The 16,323-nt window shown below is 34.4% G+C and overlaps 1 protein-coding gene across 1 annotated transcript in view; it reads left to right on the top strand.

The window, feature by feature from the left end:
- BRWD3 (bromodomain and WD repeat domain containing 3) overlaps positions 1-16,323 on the top strand; it is a 160,740-nt gene that overhangs the window by 137,192 nt on the left and 7,225 nt on the right. Inside the window, exons 34-40 of the mRNA XM_036929979.2 lie at positions 5,364-5,420; positions 6,531-6,671; positions 7,575-7,649; positions 9,004-9,156; positions 10,457-10,620; positions 10,967-11,064; positions 11,621-11,779. Coding sequence (XP_036785874.2) covers positions 5,364-5,420; positions 6,531-6,671; positions 7,575-7,649; positions 9,004-9,156; positions 10,457-10,620; positions 10,967-11,064; positions 11,621-11,779 — 847 coding nt within the window. The remainder of the gene's footprint in view (positions 1-5,363; positions 5,421-6,530; positions 6,672-7,574; positions 7,650-9,003; positions 9,157-10,456; positions 10,621-10,966; positions 11,065-11,620; positions 11,780-16,323) is intronic.

The following is a 16,323-nucleotide window of genomic DNA, read 5'->3' as shown; positions in this document are numbered from 1 at the left end:
TTTTCCTGATTTCTCTTTTTGCTAGTTCACCATTAGTGTATAGGAATGCAACAGATTTCTGTGTATTAATTTTGTATCCCACAACTTTGCTGAATTCAGATATTAGATCTAGTTGTTTTGGAGTGGATTCTGTAGGGTTTTTTATATACAGTATCATGTCATCTGCAAACAGGGACAGTTTAACTTCTTCCTTGCCAATCTGGATGCCTTTTATTTATTTGTGTTTCCTGATTGCCATGGCTAGAACCTCCAGTACAATGTTGAGTAGAACTGGGGAGAGTGGGCATCCTTGTCTTGTTCCCTATCTTAAAGGAAAAGCTTTCAGCTTCTCGCTATTAAGTATAAAGTTGGCTGTGGGTTTGTCATATATGGCCTTTATCATGTTGAGGTACTTGCCGTCTATACACATTTTATTGAGAATTTTTATCATGAATGGATGTTGAGTTTTGTCAAATGCTTTTTCAGCATCTGTGGAGGTGATCATGTGGTTTTTGTCCTTCTTTTTGTTGATGTGGTGGATGATGTTGATGGATTTTCGAATGTTGTACCATCCTTGCATCTCTGGAGTAAATCCTACTGTTCATGATGGATGAGATTTTTTTGGTATATTTTTGAATTCGGTTTGCTAATATTTTGTTGAGTGTTTTTGCATCATTGTTCAGCAGGGATATTGGTCTGTAATTTTCTTTTTTGTGGTGTCTTTGCCTGGTTTTGGTATTAGAGTGATCCTGGCCTCATAGAATGAGTTTGGAAGTATTCCCTCTTCTACTCCTTGGAAAACTTTAAGGTAGATGGGTATAAGGTCTTCCCTAAATGTTTGTTTAAATTCAGCATTGAAGCCATCTGGTCCAGAGGTTTTGTTCTTAGATAGTTTTTGATTGGCAGTTCAATTTCCTTGTGGGTAATTAGTCTGTTCAGATTTTCTGTTTCTGTCTGGGTCAGCCTTGGAAGGTTATAATTTTCTAGTAAGTTGTCCATTTCTTCTAGGTTTTCCAGCTTGTTAGCATATACATTTTCATAGTTTTCTCTAATAACTCCTTGTATGTCTGTGGTGTCTGTCGTGATTTTTCCTTTCTCATTTCTGATTCTGTTTATGTGTGTAGACTCTTTTTTTATTAATAAGTCTGTCTAGGGGTTTATCTATTTTGTTTATTTTCTCAAAGAACCAGCTCTTGCTTTCATTGATTCTTTCTACTGTTTTATTCTTCTCGATTTTATTTATTTCTGCTCTAATCTCTATTATGTTCCTCCTTCTACTGACTGTGGGCCTCATTTGTTGTTCTTTTTCTAGTTTCATTAATTGAGAGTTTAGACTTTTCATATGGAATTGTTCTTCTTTCCTGAGGTTGGCCTGTATTGCAATATACTTTCCTCTTAGCACGGCCTTCGCTGCATCCCACAGATTTTGCAGTGTTGAATTATTGTTTTCATCTGTCTCCATATATTGCGTGATCTCTGTTTTTATTTGGTCATTGATCCATTGGTTATTTAGGAGCATGTTGTGAAGCTTCCATGTGTTTGTGGGATTTTTTCTTTGCATAATTTATTTCTAGTTTTGTACCTTTGTGGTCTGAGTAACTGGTTGGTACAATTTCAATCTTTTTAAATTTACCTAGGCTCTTTTTGTGGCCTAATATATGATCTATTCTTGAAAATGTTCCATGTGCACTTGAGAAGAATGTGTATTCTGCTGATTTTGGGTGTGGAGTTCTGTAGATTTTCTGTTAGGTCCATGTGTTCTAATGTGTTGTTCAGTTCCTCTGTCTCCTTACTTATTTTCTGTCTGGTTGATCTGTCCTTCAGAGTGAGCAGAGTGTTGAAGTCTCCTAGAATGAATGCCTTGCATTCCATTTCCCCTTTTAATTCTGCTGGTATTTGTTTCACATATGTGGGTGCTCCTGTGTTGGGTGCATAGATATTTATTAAGGTTTTGTCTTCTTGTGGGATTGACCCCTTAATCATTATGTAATGTCCTTCTTTGTCTCTTTTGATTATCTTTGTTTTGAAGTCTATTTTGTCTGATACAAGTATTGCAACTTCTGCTTTTTTCTCCCTATCAGTTGCATGAAATATCTTTTTCCATCCCTTCACTTTTAGTCTGTGTATATCTTTGGTTTTAAAGTGAGTCTCTTGTAGGCAGCATATAGATGGGTCTTGTTTTTTTATCCATTCAGTGTCTCTTTGTCTTTTTATTGGTGCATTTGGTTCATTTACATTTAGGGTGATTATTGATAGGCATGTACTTACTGCCATTGTAGGCTTTAGATTCGTGGTTATGAAATGTTTAAGGTTAACTTCCTTACTGTCTAAGAGTCTGACTTAACACACTTAATATGCTATTACAAACACAATCTAAAGGTTCTCTTTTTCTTCTCTTTTTTCTTCTTCCTCCATTATTTATGTATTACACATCATATTCTGTACTCTTTGTCTGTCCCTTGATTGACTTTGGGGATAGTTGATTTAATTTTGTATTTGCTTAGTAATTAAATGTTCTACTTTCTTTTCTGTGATTTTATTACCTCTGGTAACAGCTATTAAACCTTAGGAACTCTTCCATCTATAGCAATCCCTCCAAAATACACTATAGAGATGTTTTGTGGGAGGTAAATTCTCTCAGCTTTTGCTTATCTGGAAATTGTTTATTCCCTCCTTCAAATTTAAATGACAATCTTTCCAGATAAAGTATTCTTGGTTCTAGGCCCTTCTGCTTCATTGCATTAAATATATCATGCCACTCCCTTCCTTGGCCTTTATGGTTTCTGTTGAGAAGTCTGATTATAGCCTGATGGGCTTTCCTTTTATGTGATCTTGTTTCTTCCTCTGGCTGCTTTTTACAGTCTGTCCTTATATCCTTGGTCTTTGCCATTTTAATTAGTATATGTCTTGGTGTTGTCTTCCTTGGGTCCCTTGTGTTGGGAGATCTGTGTGCCTCCATGGCCTGAGAAACTATATCCATCCCCAGATTTGGGAAGTTTTCAGCAATTACCTCCTCAAAGACACTTTGTATCAATTTTTCTCTCTCTTCTTCTTCTGGTACCTCTATAATGTGAATATTGTTCCGTTTGGATTGGGCACACAGTTCTCTCAATATTCTTTCATTCTTAGAGATCCTTTTTTCTCTCTGTGCCTCAGCTTCTTTGTTTTCTTCTCTAATTTCCATTTCATTTATCATCTCCTCCACCGTATCTAATCTGCTTTTAATATCCTCCATTGTGCTCTTCAATGACTGGATCTGCACCCGGAATTCATTCCTGAGTTCTTGAATATTTTTCTGTACCTCCATGAGCATGTTAATGATTTTTATTTTGAAATCCGTTCCTGGAAGATTCGTGTGGTTGATTTCATTTGAATCTTTCTCAGGTGTTGTGTTCATAATTTTGTTTTGAACCAGGTTCCTTTGATGTTTCATAATTTGTGGTGCCCTCTAGTGCCCAGAAGCTCTACTCTCTGGGGCGGCTCAGCCCCTGGAGCAATGTCGGGTATCACAGCGGAGCGGTGTTGGTGCTTGGCAGGGAGGAAAGAGCTGTTTCCTGCTTCCCAGCTGCTATCCTGTCTCCACTGCTGGAATCAGTGGTTCAAGCACAGAGGTATAAGCCTCTATGCTTTGTGTTTGTAGCTGCCATAGGCGGGGCTTCCCTCTGTCCTTCTGTTTTCTTATAGGAATTTCATAGTTTCAAATCTTACATCCAAGTCTTTAATCCATTCTGAGTTGAGTTTTTGTGTATGGTGTAAGACAGTGTTCTAATTTAATTCTTCTGTTTGTGGATATCCAGTTTTCCCAGCACCAATTCTTGAATAGGCTATCCTTTTCCCATTGTATATTCTCGTCTCCTTTGTTGTAAATTAATTGTCCATACATATGTGGTTTCTGTGTGAAGACTCTTCCATTAATCTATGTGTCTCCTTTTAATGCCAGTACCATACTGTTTTGATTACTATGGCTTTGTGTTGTAGTTTGAAATCAGGAATTGTGATGCCTTCAGCTTTGTTCTTTCAAAAGGTTCTTTAGCTGTTAGGAGTCTTTTTTGTGGTTCCATGGAAATTTTAGAATTGTTTTTTGTATTTCTGTGAAAAACACTGCTGAAATTTTGACAGGGATAGAATTAAATATATAGATTGCTTAGAGTAGTATAGATATTTTAATGGTATCAATTCTTCCAGTCCATTAGCAAAGAGTGTCTTTCCATTTATTTATGTCTTTTCCTTTGTCAGTGTTGTATAGTTTTCAGAGTACAGGTCTTTTACCTATTTGGCTAAGTTTATTCCTAGGTATTTTATTCTTTTTGATGCAGTTATAAATGGGGTTACTTTCTTAGTTTTGCTTTCTGCTAGTTCAGTATTAGTGTATAGAAACAAATTATTTTTTATATTGATTTGCAACTTTTCTGAATTTGTTTATTCTGAGTTTTTTGGTGGAGTCTTTAGTATTTTCTGTATATAATATCATGTCCTTTGCTAATAGAGACACTTTTACTTCCTCCTTTCCAATTCTGATGCTTTTTAGTTTTATTTTCTTTTTTTGCCTAATTGCTCTAGTTAGGACTTCCAATACTATGTTAAATAAAAATGGCTATAGTGGGCATCCTTGTCTTGTTTCTGATGTTAAGGAAAAGCTTTTAGCTTTTCACCATCGATAATGTTAAGCTGTGGGTTTGTTATATATGACCTGTGTTATATTGGGGTACATTCCCTCTATATCTAGTTTGTTGAGAGTTTCTATCATGAATGGACATTGCTATCCTCAGAGTAGCACTCTTTGATTTAGAATAGAAAATTCAAACGTAAATTCAACAACTTTATTTATTAGAAATGGTACCAGTAGTGCATAAGCTACCTTTTATTCCAAGGCATTACCTGTGTGTTTCACCATCACTAGGTGAATAGTGGTGCACAGGCCTTGTCTCTTTGTATTAAAAAACTATCCCTCGGGAAAATTCTTAAGTGAATTTTAGGTTTTAATACACATTCATATTTTCCCTATAGAAAGAGATGTATTTCCTGAAGTAGCAAAAGATTAATCTTTAGTAATCCATGATTATAGTATATTACATTAGCATATCGTATATAATATGTTTTTTAAAAAACTAACATTTAACTATAACTTTAAATACCAGACACTACTTTTTCTATTTCGTTTCCTATTCTGATTTAAAGAGAAACCTTGTTTACTCTTTTTCTTAGTATATTTTCCAGCTATATATGCAGTTTGGCATGAATCTCCCTCCAGTCTGTTCTGCTGCCTGCTCCAGTGAGGGAGTTAATAGTGATTGAATTTGCTATTTCTTTGTAAATGCTCATCTACTTTGTGAGTCTTTGAATGTAACTTAAAATTTTCTCTTGCTCTTCCCTTTTAATTTTAGGATATAGAAATTGTTTATTTAGATTCAGATGGTCCTGGTACTTCATCTGGAAGAAGGGTGAGTGTATAAAAAAACTGCTAAATAAAATTTTCTGGCTTTCTTTGTTGGGGATCCCTAAGACCAACCCCACCTGTTTGGATAGTTGCTAGACAGACTCATAGGATTCAGTATAGTTGTTACTCATTGCTAAGATGTATTACAGTGACACAGTAAGGATATGCAGGTGGATCACAGGGAAAAAGACATGGGCAGAGTCTGGAAGAATCCGTGTACAGGCTTCCTTATGCTCTCTTCCTCCTCTGAGGGGCCACATAGAGTACACTTTTCCCAGCAGTGAAAATATAGCAATGTATGTGTGATTACAGACTGAGTCCCCAAGGAATTTATTGGGACCTAGTTATGTAGGCACCATCTGAGTAGTACATGCAAGATTTCAGATTCCCTGAAAGCAGGAGAGTACAGGAAAGCAGGTGTTCAGCACAAATCACATTCTTTGTACAAACAGTATAGGCACAGTAAACCCCCTTTATTATATATGAAGCAGTTCAAGTGCCAAGTTCCCAGACACCAAGTAAGGACTAACCTTACTATCAAGCCCTTTTAAACATAGCAGCCTCAGATCCATTATGTTGAACTCTGTTCTTAATACATCCCATCTGTGATAATGAGGCAAATATTTGGTCTGTATAAGGAAAATTTTCCTTTGAAATACTGAAATAGATCATATAAAAAAGGCATCAAATGATAAAGGCCAGAATTTATCATAACCACAAAGTATTTACTGAAAAATAGAAAACAAAACAAAAGTATCATTTAAGTGTTATTTTGAGAAAATCATGGTGCCATTGTCAGGCACCATAACTACCAGCAGATATTAAGGTATTAAAATTACTAACCTTGTAGAGAAAAAGAAATTTGTTTCTCTGTGTTTTATTTAACATTCAGATTTTCTTAAAATGGAATACTAGAGTTCTTGCTATTTCCATGAATATGATAATCTAGTTTTTGTTTGGTTGTATTTCTGCCAGGGAGAATGATGCCTGGTCTAAACTAAGAAACTTCTAAATAGCTGTTCCGTTATGTAGTTACATTAACATTAGGACAACAGAAGAATGTCAATGAAAAGTTAAGGAAAACTTTTAGATATAATTCTGTTAAAATCTATAGGTTAAATGCCGAGGCAGAAGACAGTCTTTGAAGTGTAATCCTGGTGCTTGGAGAAAACAATGCAGAGAATTGTTGAGCCTCATTTATGAACGTGAAGATTCAGAGCCATTTCGACAGCCAGCCGATCATCTTTCTTACCCAGTAAGCATACATTTGTTTAAATAATTTCTAATTTCTCATAACTGTTCTTGTTAAGACCTAGTTAAAAACCATTTTTCCCTGTTTTCCCTTACTTTTTCGTCTTTCCTCCCTCTCTCCTTTCTACTTCTTCCTTCCTTGTTTACATCTTTGAATTGTGAAAATGGGTAGTGTCCTTAGTTATGAATTTTCAAATTCCTGTCATGTACTTTGTAGGTAAATTATATAGTTGTAAAACAAATTTGAATCTAATATCTTTGCAGTTCCTTCCTACTTTTATTTTGGGTATGTGTTTAATACATTTTACTAACTTCTAATACACTTCTATGCACTGGAGACCTTTGGTGACCTATGTTAGACCTGTTTAATTTATACTAAATATGTTATTCAATATATCACTTGGAGTAATCAACAGACCATACTACTTTTCATCAAAGAATAAAAACATGAGACCTTAGATTATAGGATTCCTTTTCTAGGAGTGCATCCATTTGTATGTTGGATAACCTTTTAGTACACATAGCAAATCTACTTTAATTTTTTCAGAGAAAATGTATGCAGTATTTCAGAAGTACCTCCAACATTCCTCTGAAATTAGTAAACATCAGTACTCTCTGCATACACAGGTTTTAGTTGGGAAGAAATATCATTCAAATAAGGAACAAAATTCTGTTCAGCAAAGCTTGCTTTGTTTGTTTATAGGGAATTTGGGAAGAATAAATTAGTCTTATGTTTTTCATAGCAGAGGAGAATGATAAATATGTAATTCTTTCATCTTAAAGTATAATCAGTAAAAACATAATTCCTATTTATGAATCTTTAAGCCTTAAATCATAATTGCATTGCAAGTCTTGATATTTTGTTGTGGTGGTCTGGAATTACAATATATCTTCTTTACCCTAATAGGGCCATCAAGAGCAGGAGGGAGAATCCTCAGAGTCACTTGTTCCAGAAAGGCAACAAGGCCCATCTTTTTCTGAGGTATTCCTAATAGTCTCCTAAAAGGTTGTGTTTGCATTGTTACTGTAAATGAACCTTTTATAATTTGCAAAGCTGTTTTTCAATTCTGCTTACTCTTTTTTTTACCTTTGCTTTTTTGTTGTTTATTTTTGTTTTTTTAAGTCAACTGTTATTAAGAGTGTTCTTTTGTAGCATCTGTGTATATGTTTGTTTCTGTAGATCTAAAGCTACTGTAGCAGAGTAGAAAACATCAGTTACCCAATATAGTTATGTCTGTATTGCAGTTGATTATTCCCATTGGGATTTCTTTCAGTAGGCTGACTGGGGCTTTTGAGTTTTGGTCGTTATATAACAGATATACCCAACATGTTTCTTCTGTGTTTCATAAGCCATGCTTGCATTACAGTACACTTTGGGTTTTTATGATTTAAGCAAAAATAAAATAAAAAAGATACATTAAGAGCAATTGTGGTTTCTCATACTTTGAAAAATAAAAGATATTTTCTCTTTTTATAATACCTTCCCTCTGCTCCCTCTTCTGACTGTTTGGCTTCTCCTTTGAGAGAAATGTAGTGATTTTACTTCTTTATGATTCTAAATACGATGAGGGATCTAATATTGACTATGGCTTTCGCTCTGAAACATGTTTTTATTTTATTGATCATTGTGGTATATATGGGTGTAAATGTCAGGTGTAATTCCATATGTTAACCCTAGGAATATCCTAACTAGACTTTACAGATTTAAATTTAAATAGAGAGACTTTTCTCCCTTTCCTAATAAAAATTGTACTAATTCTGAATCTATGAGATGAAGACTTGAGATGAAGCAAAAGTGTCGCATTCATTAAAAAACAAAGATAGGAGACAGACAAGGCCAATTTGACTTTGATCTTCAACTAATGATATTTTAGATAGCATGCCCTCATAGCAAGGAATATTTTGGAAATATGTTGCTAATTTGAGACATGGAACTATTTAATTGTATGTGAATAGTGCCATCCTCAACTTTCGTTGAGTAGTTTTCCAGGGAGTTGGGGGTTGCTTCAGCCTTTAAGCAAGAAATAGAATTCCATGTTATGGGCTCTGTAGGGATGAAGCCATTGGCTTCAGATTTTCTATTCTGTCCTTTGAGAGAGTCATAGAGTTATCAACTGTAGGTTGAGGGCTAAGGCCCTATTATCAACCCCTGCTATTTTGCTGAGTCACCAAAAGAGTTCTATTAAAAGGCTGGTTTGAGGTTGGGGGAAGGTAGTTGGCAGATTGAAAAGCAATGTGTTTATGTCATGGTGGGTTGATGGCATAAATCTCGTTCCATTGTATCATGTAGTATTTTTACCCAGCCTGTGTATTTAATAGCTCATTTTTCTTTCTAGGATTACCAAGATGTTATAGACACTCCTATGGACTTCAGCACTGTGAAGGAAACTTTGGAAGCTGGAAATTATGGTAGTCCTCTGGAATTTTATAAGGATGTTCGCCAAATATTCAGCAACTCCAAAGCTTATACCTCTAATAAAAAGTCAAGGGTATGAAAAAACAATATAAGGTGGATTAACTAAGCATTTAGTTTTATCAGGCAGTTTTCTTTCACCAGTTTTAAAATTGTTAACCAAGTATGTACTATAGTTCTGACATAGTTATTGAAGTTTGATTTTCAGTATTTTCTCTGAAACAGTTTATTAGTCGTGCATAAAGATACATTTAGCATTCTGAAATTAAACTCCTTTTCTTTTCTCCTACCTGCTTCTTCTTTACTCTTTAGTAATATTTACATCTACTAGAGAGAGGTCAAGGAAAGGAGAGGTAATAATTTGAGTACCCTTTAATATGTCCAATAAGTAATTTACTAAATAAAAGTGGTTGACAGTATTAATTTATATGAAATATTTGAATTAGCTCAATATTTATATTCCCTTTATTATAACAAAAAGTGACCCATATTGGGAAGCTATAACTGTTTAATCAAACTTGTATTTAATACTGTCCTTATGTTTTGTCAGAACTTAAATATCTTGAGAACAAAAAATAGAAATAATTTTTGTGTTTTTTAATCACTAGTATCCAATTAATTTTTAAATTAGTAACACAGGATAGATTTGCCCACTTCTACCTCATTTAAGTGATTTTCACTGAATTCTGCAGGCATAATTTTTTCACATTTATTTCCTATATTTACATATATACTTATATATGTTTGTATATTCTTTAAAACAGTGAATTTTGTATTTTGAAACTTATATATTATGACATTTTCCCATATAATTATTACTCTGAAAACAAAATTTATTGTTTCCATGGTATTCTACTGTATGGTGGTTCTATGATACTTAAACAGTGGCTGATGCTAGAGATTTAGGTTGTTTCTAGTTTTTCACTTTACATGAATAACGATATGGCTAACATCTTTAACATCCTTGAACTTAATTTTTTTTGTGTGGGCAAGTCTCTGATACTTCCTTAGGATAAATTCCAGAAGAGAAATTATTAGCCAAAGGATATGTATATTTTTTTAAGGTTCTTGGTACATATTGCAGATTTGTTTAGAATGTTCTAGTTAAAATACCCACTGGCAATGTATGAAAATCTTGTTTTCCTACCCTTCCCAACATTGACTGTTATTTTTTAAATTCTGTATTAATTTTTAGGTGAAAATGGTATCTTGTTTTAATTCTAGAGGAGGAATTTTTCAATTGTATGAAGTAGTGCATATATTTTTGTCTGAAAGAATGATGCCCATATGATATTTGTCCAGGCATGTTTTTATATCTTTTATTTATTATATAATTGAAGTAATTGGTAAAGCAAGACTAACTTTTACCTTTTCAGATCTATAGCATGACATTGCGATTATCTGCCTTATTTGAAAGTCATATTAAAAATATCATCTCTGAATATAAGTCAGCAATCCAGAGTCAGAGGAGGAGAAGGCCACGGTACAGAAAACGACTAAGAAGCAGCAGCAGTTCGTTATCTAGTAGCAGAGCTCCTAGGTATATTACATTAATGTAGCATTTTGTATATGTATTATCTCATTTCTTAAAGTTTATTGAATAGTTTCTGGGGATCCCAAGATCCAAGAAATTTTATTTTATATTTTAGAATTCTTATACCTGTATAAAGATCAAGCTGGTAACCCAAAGCTTTGTTTATGTGAATTTTACTATGCCAAAGACTTTTTTTATTTTATTAATTGAAATTTAACCTTGTAACAATTTGAAGCATTTCACTTAAAGGTAAATTCTTCTTTGGTCATTGTAAGCATTTTGTATCATACCATCCGTCCTGATATATTGCTAACAGAAAAAAGTGTTCATTGTTATGCATTTTAATTTGTAGTCCAAAAGGCAAACAGAAACAAATGAAGTTGCAGCCTAAAAATGACCAGAATACCTCAGTGTCTTATGCCAGGACTAGCTCTCCTTTCTCATCTCCTGGTAAATATCTTTCATTTTTCATGTTGTATTTCAGTTTAATACTGCTATTGAGAATCTAGAAGAGGCTGCATGGTTTATAGTGCAAAGAGCAATGGATTTGGATATAGAAAAGTTGTGCTTTATTCCCAGTTCTCTCTAGCTTTGTGGTCCTGGGTAAGACATTAGGCTATAGGATTCAGTTTCTTCATTTTTAAAATGAAGGTGTTAAGACTAGATCAATTTTAAAGTCTCTCAGTTTTAAAACTCTATGACTGATTTTTAACATTCATTATATCTCAGAGCACTTATCTACAATATATTGGCCAACATAAGAATCGAAGATTCATTATATGGGGAGGTGGTTTCCCTGGACCAGCTTTTCTGACATTCTGTGCTTGAAAACTTAATGATATGATAAAACATATGTTCTCAAAATATTTAAATTTCCTTCTTCAAATAACCTACAATTTTGTTGTTAGAGTAAAATAACTGAGTGGTATATAGTTTTTAAAGCAGCCTGTTTAACTTTCCTAAAAACATGATAATTATGTTAACATCATAATCCTTTCAAATAAAGTTTCAGATTCTGCTGAAGGGCTTTCATTATACTTACTTGATGATGAACTGGATGGACCATTTTCTTCATCAAGCTTCAGTGGATATAGCAGAAGTGGAAATAGCCATGACCCAGGGAAAAGCAAGTCATTTCGGAATAGAGTTTTGCCAGTTAAACAAGGTAAGAAATAAATATGACTAAAGCATTTATTCCCTTCTCCCTCATGGTGGCAGATGAATCATTTAAAAACTGACATAGTTAGGTAGTAAAAATTAGCATGTCCTCTAGTTAATCAGGATTTTAATATTGTCAAATTTGAGTCAGATAGGGTTCATATTCACAACTAGGAACACACCATTAGCAGATTCCCAAAAACTATTTCCAAACATATTTTAGTCTTAAAACAAAATACAAAATGAATAGAAATGAAAAACTAAATGAAAAGATCTTTCCCCAAGCACATAAAAATCAGACTGTTAGATACATTTAGGATTTTTGGTATATTAAACCATATTAATAAGAAAGGAAAGAATTTCTGAAATCATCTTTAAATAGGGCTCATATTTTTAAGGGCTACCCAATAGAAAAAGGGTTTGGGTTGAAGAATGAGCCTTTTTTTCAGTGAACACCCACTTCTACCACCTCCTTTGATTTTCCAGTTATATAACTTGGATACTCTCTTCCCCTGGGGCCTACTGTCTAAATAAGTCAGTGGGTTTCAGACTGTGCTCTGCCTGTTTCTGGGTGATCCACACAAGTACTTCAGGAATTCTCACAAGAGCCTTCTCCATTCAACCAGAACCACTCTGCTTTTTATTTCATGTAATGAGCTTCCATGTAATTATTAATGAAGAAAACTTTTCACTGCTTAAAAAGAAATCACTGACCTAATAATTCATTGTCATATGCACCCACATTGAACCATGTCAGGGGGTATCAGTTATAAATACTTGAAGTTTATTGTTTTTACACAAACTTTCTTCGTATACTTAATCCTATGTTATGGACCCTGAACATATTCAAAAAAAGTTTGAATATGTCCATCTATTTGAAGTTTGTGAAGAATAGTTAATAGGCTTTTACAAATATCTTGGAATATATAGTTTATTTCATATAAATTTCTAATGAAAGATTAAGTAGTTTATCTATTGTTACTGAAGTATCAGATAACTTAATAATAGACTTTCTGAAGACATATTTTATACTGTTTATGTGAGAAATACTGAAAGAAACCTATTTGATTACTTTAAAATAATTAGTACCTTTATTTTTCCCAATTTGTATCTTCATTCTCTCCTCTGATCCTACTGCACAGTACATACTCAAGCCATTTCCTTCTTTTTTGCCCTTCCCTTCTCTGTCAAGCTTTTAGAAAGGGTAACTGATTGTACTTATTTTTTTTTCCATGTACACATTTCTTTGTTCTTTGTAGTCTTGTTTCTCCTCTCACCACTCTCCAAAAGCTATGCTCTCCAAAATTACAGTAATCATCAAGTGACCAACCAGTGCCTTTTCCTTAGTCCCTATCTTCTTGATCTTTCTTTATCATTGCATGCTCTTGACTACCCCTTCTAGGAACTCTACTACCTGGCTTTTCTACTGTTGCTCCTATATCTCTCTCTGTCCCTCTTTTATTTCTTATTTTCTGTTTTTTTTTTCCTTTGGCCTTACTTGCTTCCTCTTTGCAGTTTTCCACTGCTTTTTGTTTGTTTTTTGTTTTTGTTTTTGTTCTTCTATAAATAAAGGAATCTAATAGCTACATCAACCATCTTAATGCTGATGACTCTGCAAATTCATACATTTAGCACTGACATCTCTTTATTCTACTAGTTTCATTTCCAAGTGCTTCCTAAAAAATTTTACCTTGGGTGCTCATCAGCCATCTTCCTGTCTCAAGCTTGCTTCTTTTTCTGCACTCACTGTTTTAGTTAATGGCACCACCACCTTCCTAGTCACCCTACTTAAATCTTGCAGTTTTTCTTTGACTCTCTTCTTACCTTAATATACAGTCAGTTGCTAAGTTGTGAGTTCTGCAACTCTTCAATTCCTCTTAAATCTCTTGTCTAGAGTTGCTATCACCTCAGTCTTTAGTGTATTAATCAGCTTAGGCTGTCACAACAAGATACCATAGACTGGGTGACTTAAACATAGATTTTTTTTGGTAGCTTTATTGAGATATCATTGATATATATGTGTAAATATATATCATATGTAAATAAAATATATATGTAAAGTGTACTTGATATGCAATATATGTGTACATTATGAAATGGTCACCACAATCAAACTAATTAACATATCCATCACCTCTACATGGTTATAATGTGTGTATGTGTGTGTGTGTGTGTGTGTGTGTGTGTGTGTGTGTTGAAAAGATTTAATTAAGATCTATCCTGTTAGCAAATTTCAAGTATATAATACGGTATTGTTAACTGTAGTTGCCATGCTATACATTAGATATCCTGAACTAACTCATCCTGAATAACTGAATGTTTGTACCCTTTGACCAACACCTCCCCATTTCCTTTCCCCCATCCCCTGGCAACCACCATTCTCCTCTCTCTACTATGAGTATAACTATTTTAGATTACACATATAAGTCACACCATGCACTGTTTCTCTCTCTGTGTCTTGCTTATTTTGCTTAACATAATGTACTCCAGCTCCATCTATATTGTCACAAATGGCTAGAGTTCCTTCTTTTTTAAGGCTGAGTAATATTCCATTGTGTGTGTGTGTGCGTGCATGTGTGCAAGTATGCATGTGCGTATGTGTATGCCATACTTTCTTGATCTGGTCATCTGTAGAAAGAGATACAGGTTCTTTTCATATCTTGGTTATTGTGAATAATTCTTCTGTAAGCATGGGAATAAAGGTATTTTTTTAAGATCCTGATTTTACATCCTTTGGATATATACCCAAAAGTGGAATTGCTAGATCAAATGGTATTTCTACTTCTGATTTTTTGAAGACCCTCCGTGTTATTTCCACAAAGATGATATACTAATTTACATTTTCACCAATAGTGTATAAGGGTTCCCTTTTCTCCACATCCTCACCAACACTTATCTTTTATCTTGTTGGTAGTGGCCATCCTAATAGGTATGAGGTAATATCTGATTGTGGTTTTGATTTGCATTTCCCTGGTAATTAGAAATGTTGAGCACCTTTTCATATACTTACAACAGACATTTATTTTCTCACAGTTCTAGAGGCTAAAAGTCAAATTCAGCTGCCAGTAGGGTTGGTGTCTGCCAATGACTGCTGATGGCTACCTTCTTGTTTTATCCTCATGTGACTTTTTCTCTGTGCTCGTACGGAGAGAAAGAGAGAGAGGAGCACTGCTGTCTCTTCCTCTTGTTAGAAGGACACCAGTTCCGGTGCATTAGGACCCTTATGACTACATTTAACTTTACTTTCTTATAGGTCCTATCTCCAAACAGTCACACTTGGAGATAGGGTTTCAACATAAGATATTTGAAAGGAAGACACAATTCAGTCCATAACACCTAACCATTAGACAAGTCTTGTAACTGTGGTTACCATACAACCCTAGTCTTTGTTCCCAGCATATTCTCCTGTTTTTGTCCTACCTCACTTCTCAATTATCTTTGCTGGTTCTTCTTTATATTTAAATGTTGAAATATCCTAAGTCTCAGTCATCAGCCACCTTCTCTCTCTTTACTTCTCCTCTTGCTGAGCTCTTTGAGTTCTCTTGACCCTAAATGTCATCTCTTCACTGAAAATTTCCAAAATTATGTCTCAACTTCAATCTGAGTCTCCCCTGAGCTCTAGACTTGTGTGTCTACCTGCTTTTTTCCTTTTACTTTTAAAAATGTCTATACTTGCATCTCTAGGAGTATTTAAAACCGAAATCTTGATTTTTCCACCATCCTGACCAAACTGTTCCTCCTACAATGTTCTCCAACTTAGCAGAATTATCTCTACTATTCACCCAGTTGCTCAGACCATAAAACCTAGGAGTTGACCTTCATTCCGTGTTTAACCCTTGACATCTAGCTTGTCAGCAATTCCTGTCAGTTTGAACTTTAAAAACAAAGGTCAGTTTTGGTGGCTCCTCTAGAAGAATTTTCCAAATCTAATCACTTTCATTACCTCTATTGGTACATTCCTCATCATATCTTACAGACTATAACAAGGGAGTCCTAATAGGTCTCTGCTTCCAATCTTGTCCCTTCTATAGTCTCTTCTCTATACACCAACCATAGCATTCTTTAAAAAATGTGTATCAGATCCTATCTTTCTCCAATTTTAAAACCTACCAGTGGCAGTCATCTACTACTGCTCCAGTTACACCGGGTTTCTGTTTACTCCAATGTAATGTTTTTTCCCCAGATCTCACTTGATTCAGTTCTTTTCTCAAATACCTCTGCAAAAATATCTTCCCCTTCTAAAATAACCTCATACTTACCCTTTTTTCTTTTACTTTATAGCAAATTTCACTATTTGAAATCATATTATTTATTTGTTCCCTTTATTGTCTATTGAGCATTCCCACTAAAATATAAATTCAAAGAGCAAGGACTTTGTCTCATTGCTATGTTCCAAGCTCCAAGCAGTATAGTAGGTGATCAGTAAATACCTGCTGTATGAAGGAATGAATAAAAGTATTCTGATACATATTCCCAGATAATTCTTTCTAGAGTTCAAGCTCTTAAAATTTCTGCCCATCTACCTTACCATGCATCATCCCTCCACACTCT

The sequence above is a fragment of the Manis pentadactyla genome, chromosome X (genome assembly GCF_030020395.1).
Source record: "Manis pentadactyla isolate mManPen7 chromosome X, mManPen7.hap1, whole genome shotgun sequence".
Classification (NCBI taxonomy): domain Eukaryota; kingdom Metazoa; phylum Chordata; class Mammalia; order Pholidota; family Manidae; genus Manis; species Manis pentadactyla.
The sequence above is the reverse complement of the archived record's forward strand: the minus strand, read 5'-3'. Positions and strand labels throughout refer to the sequence as shown.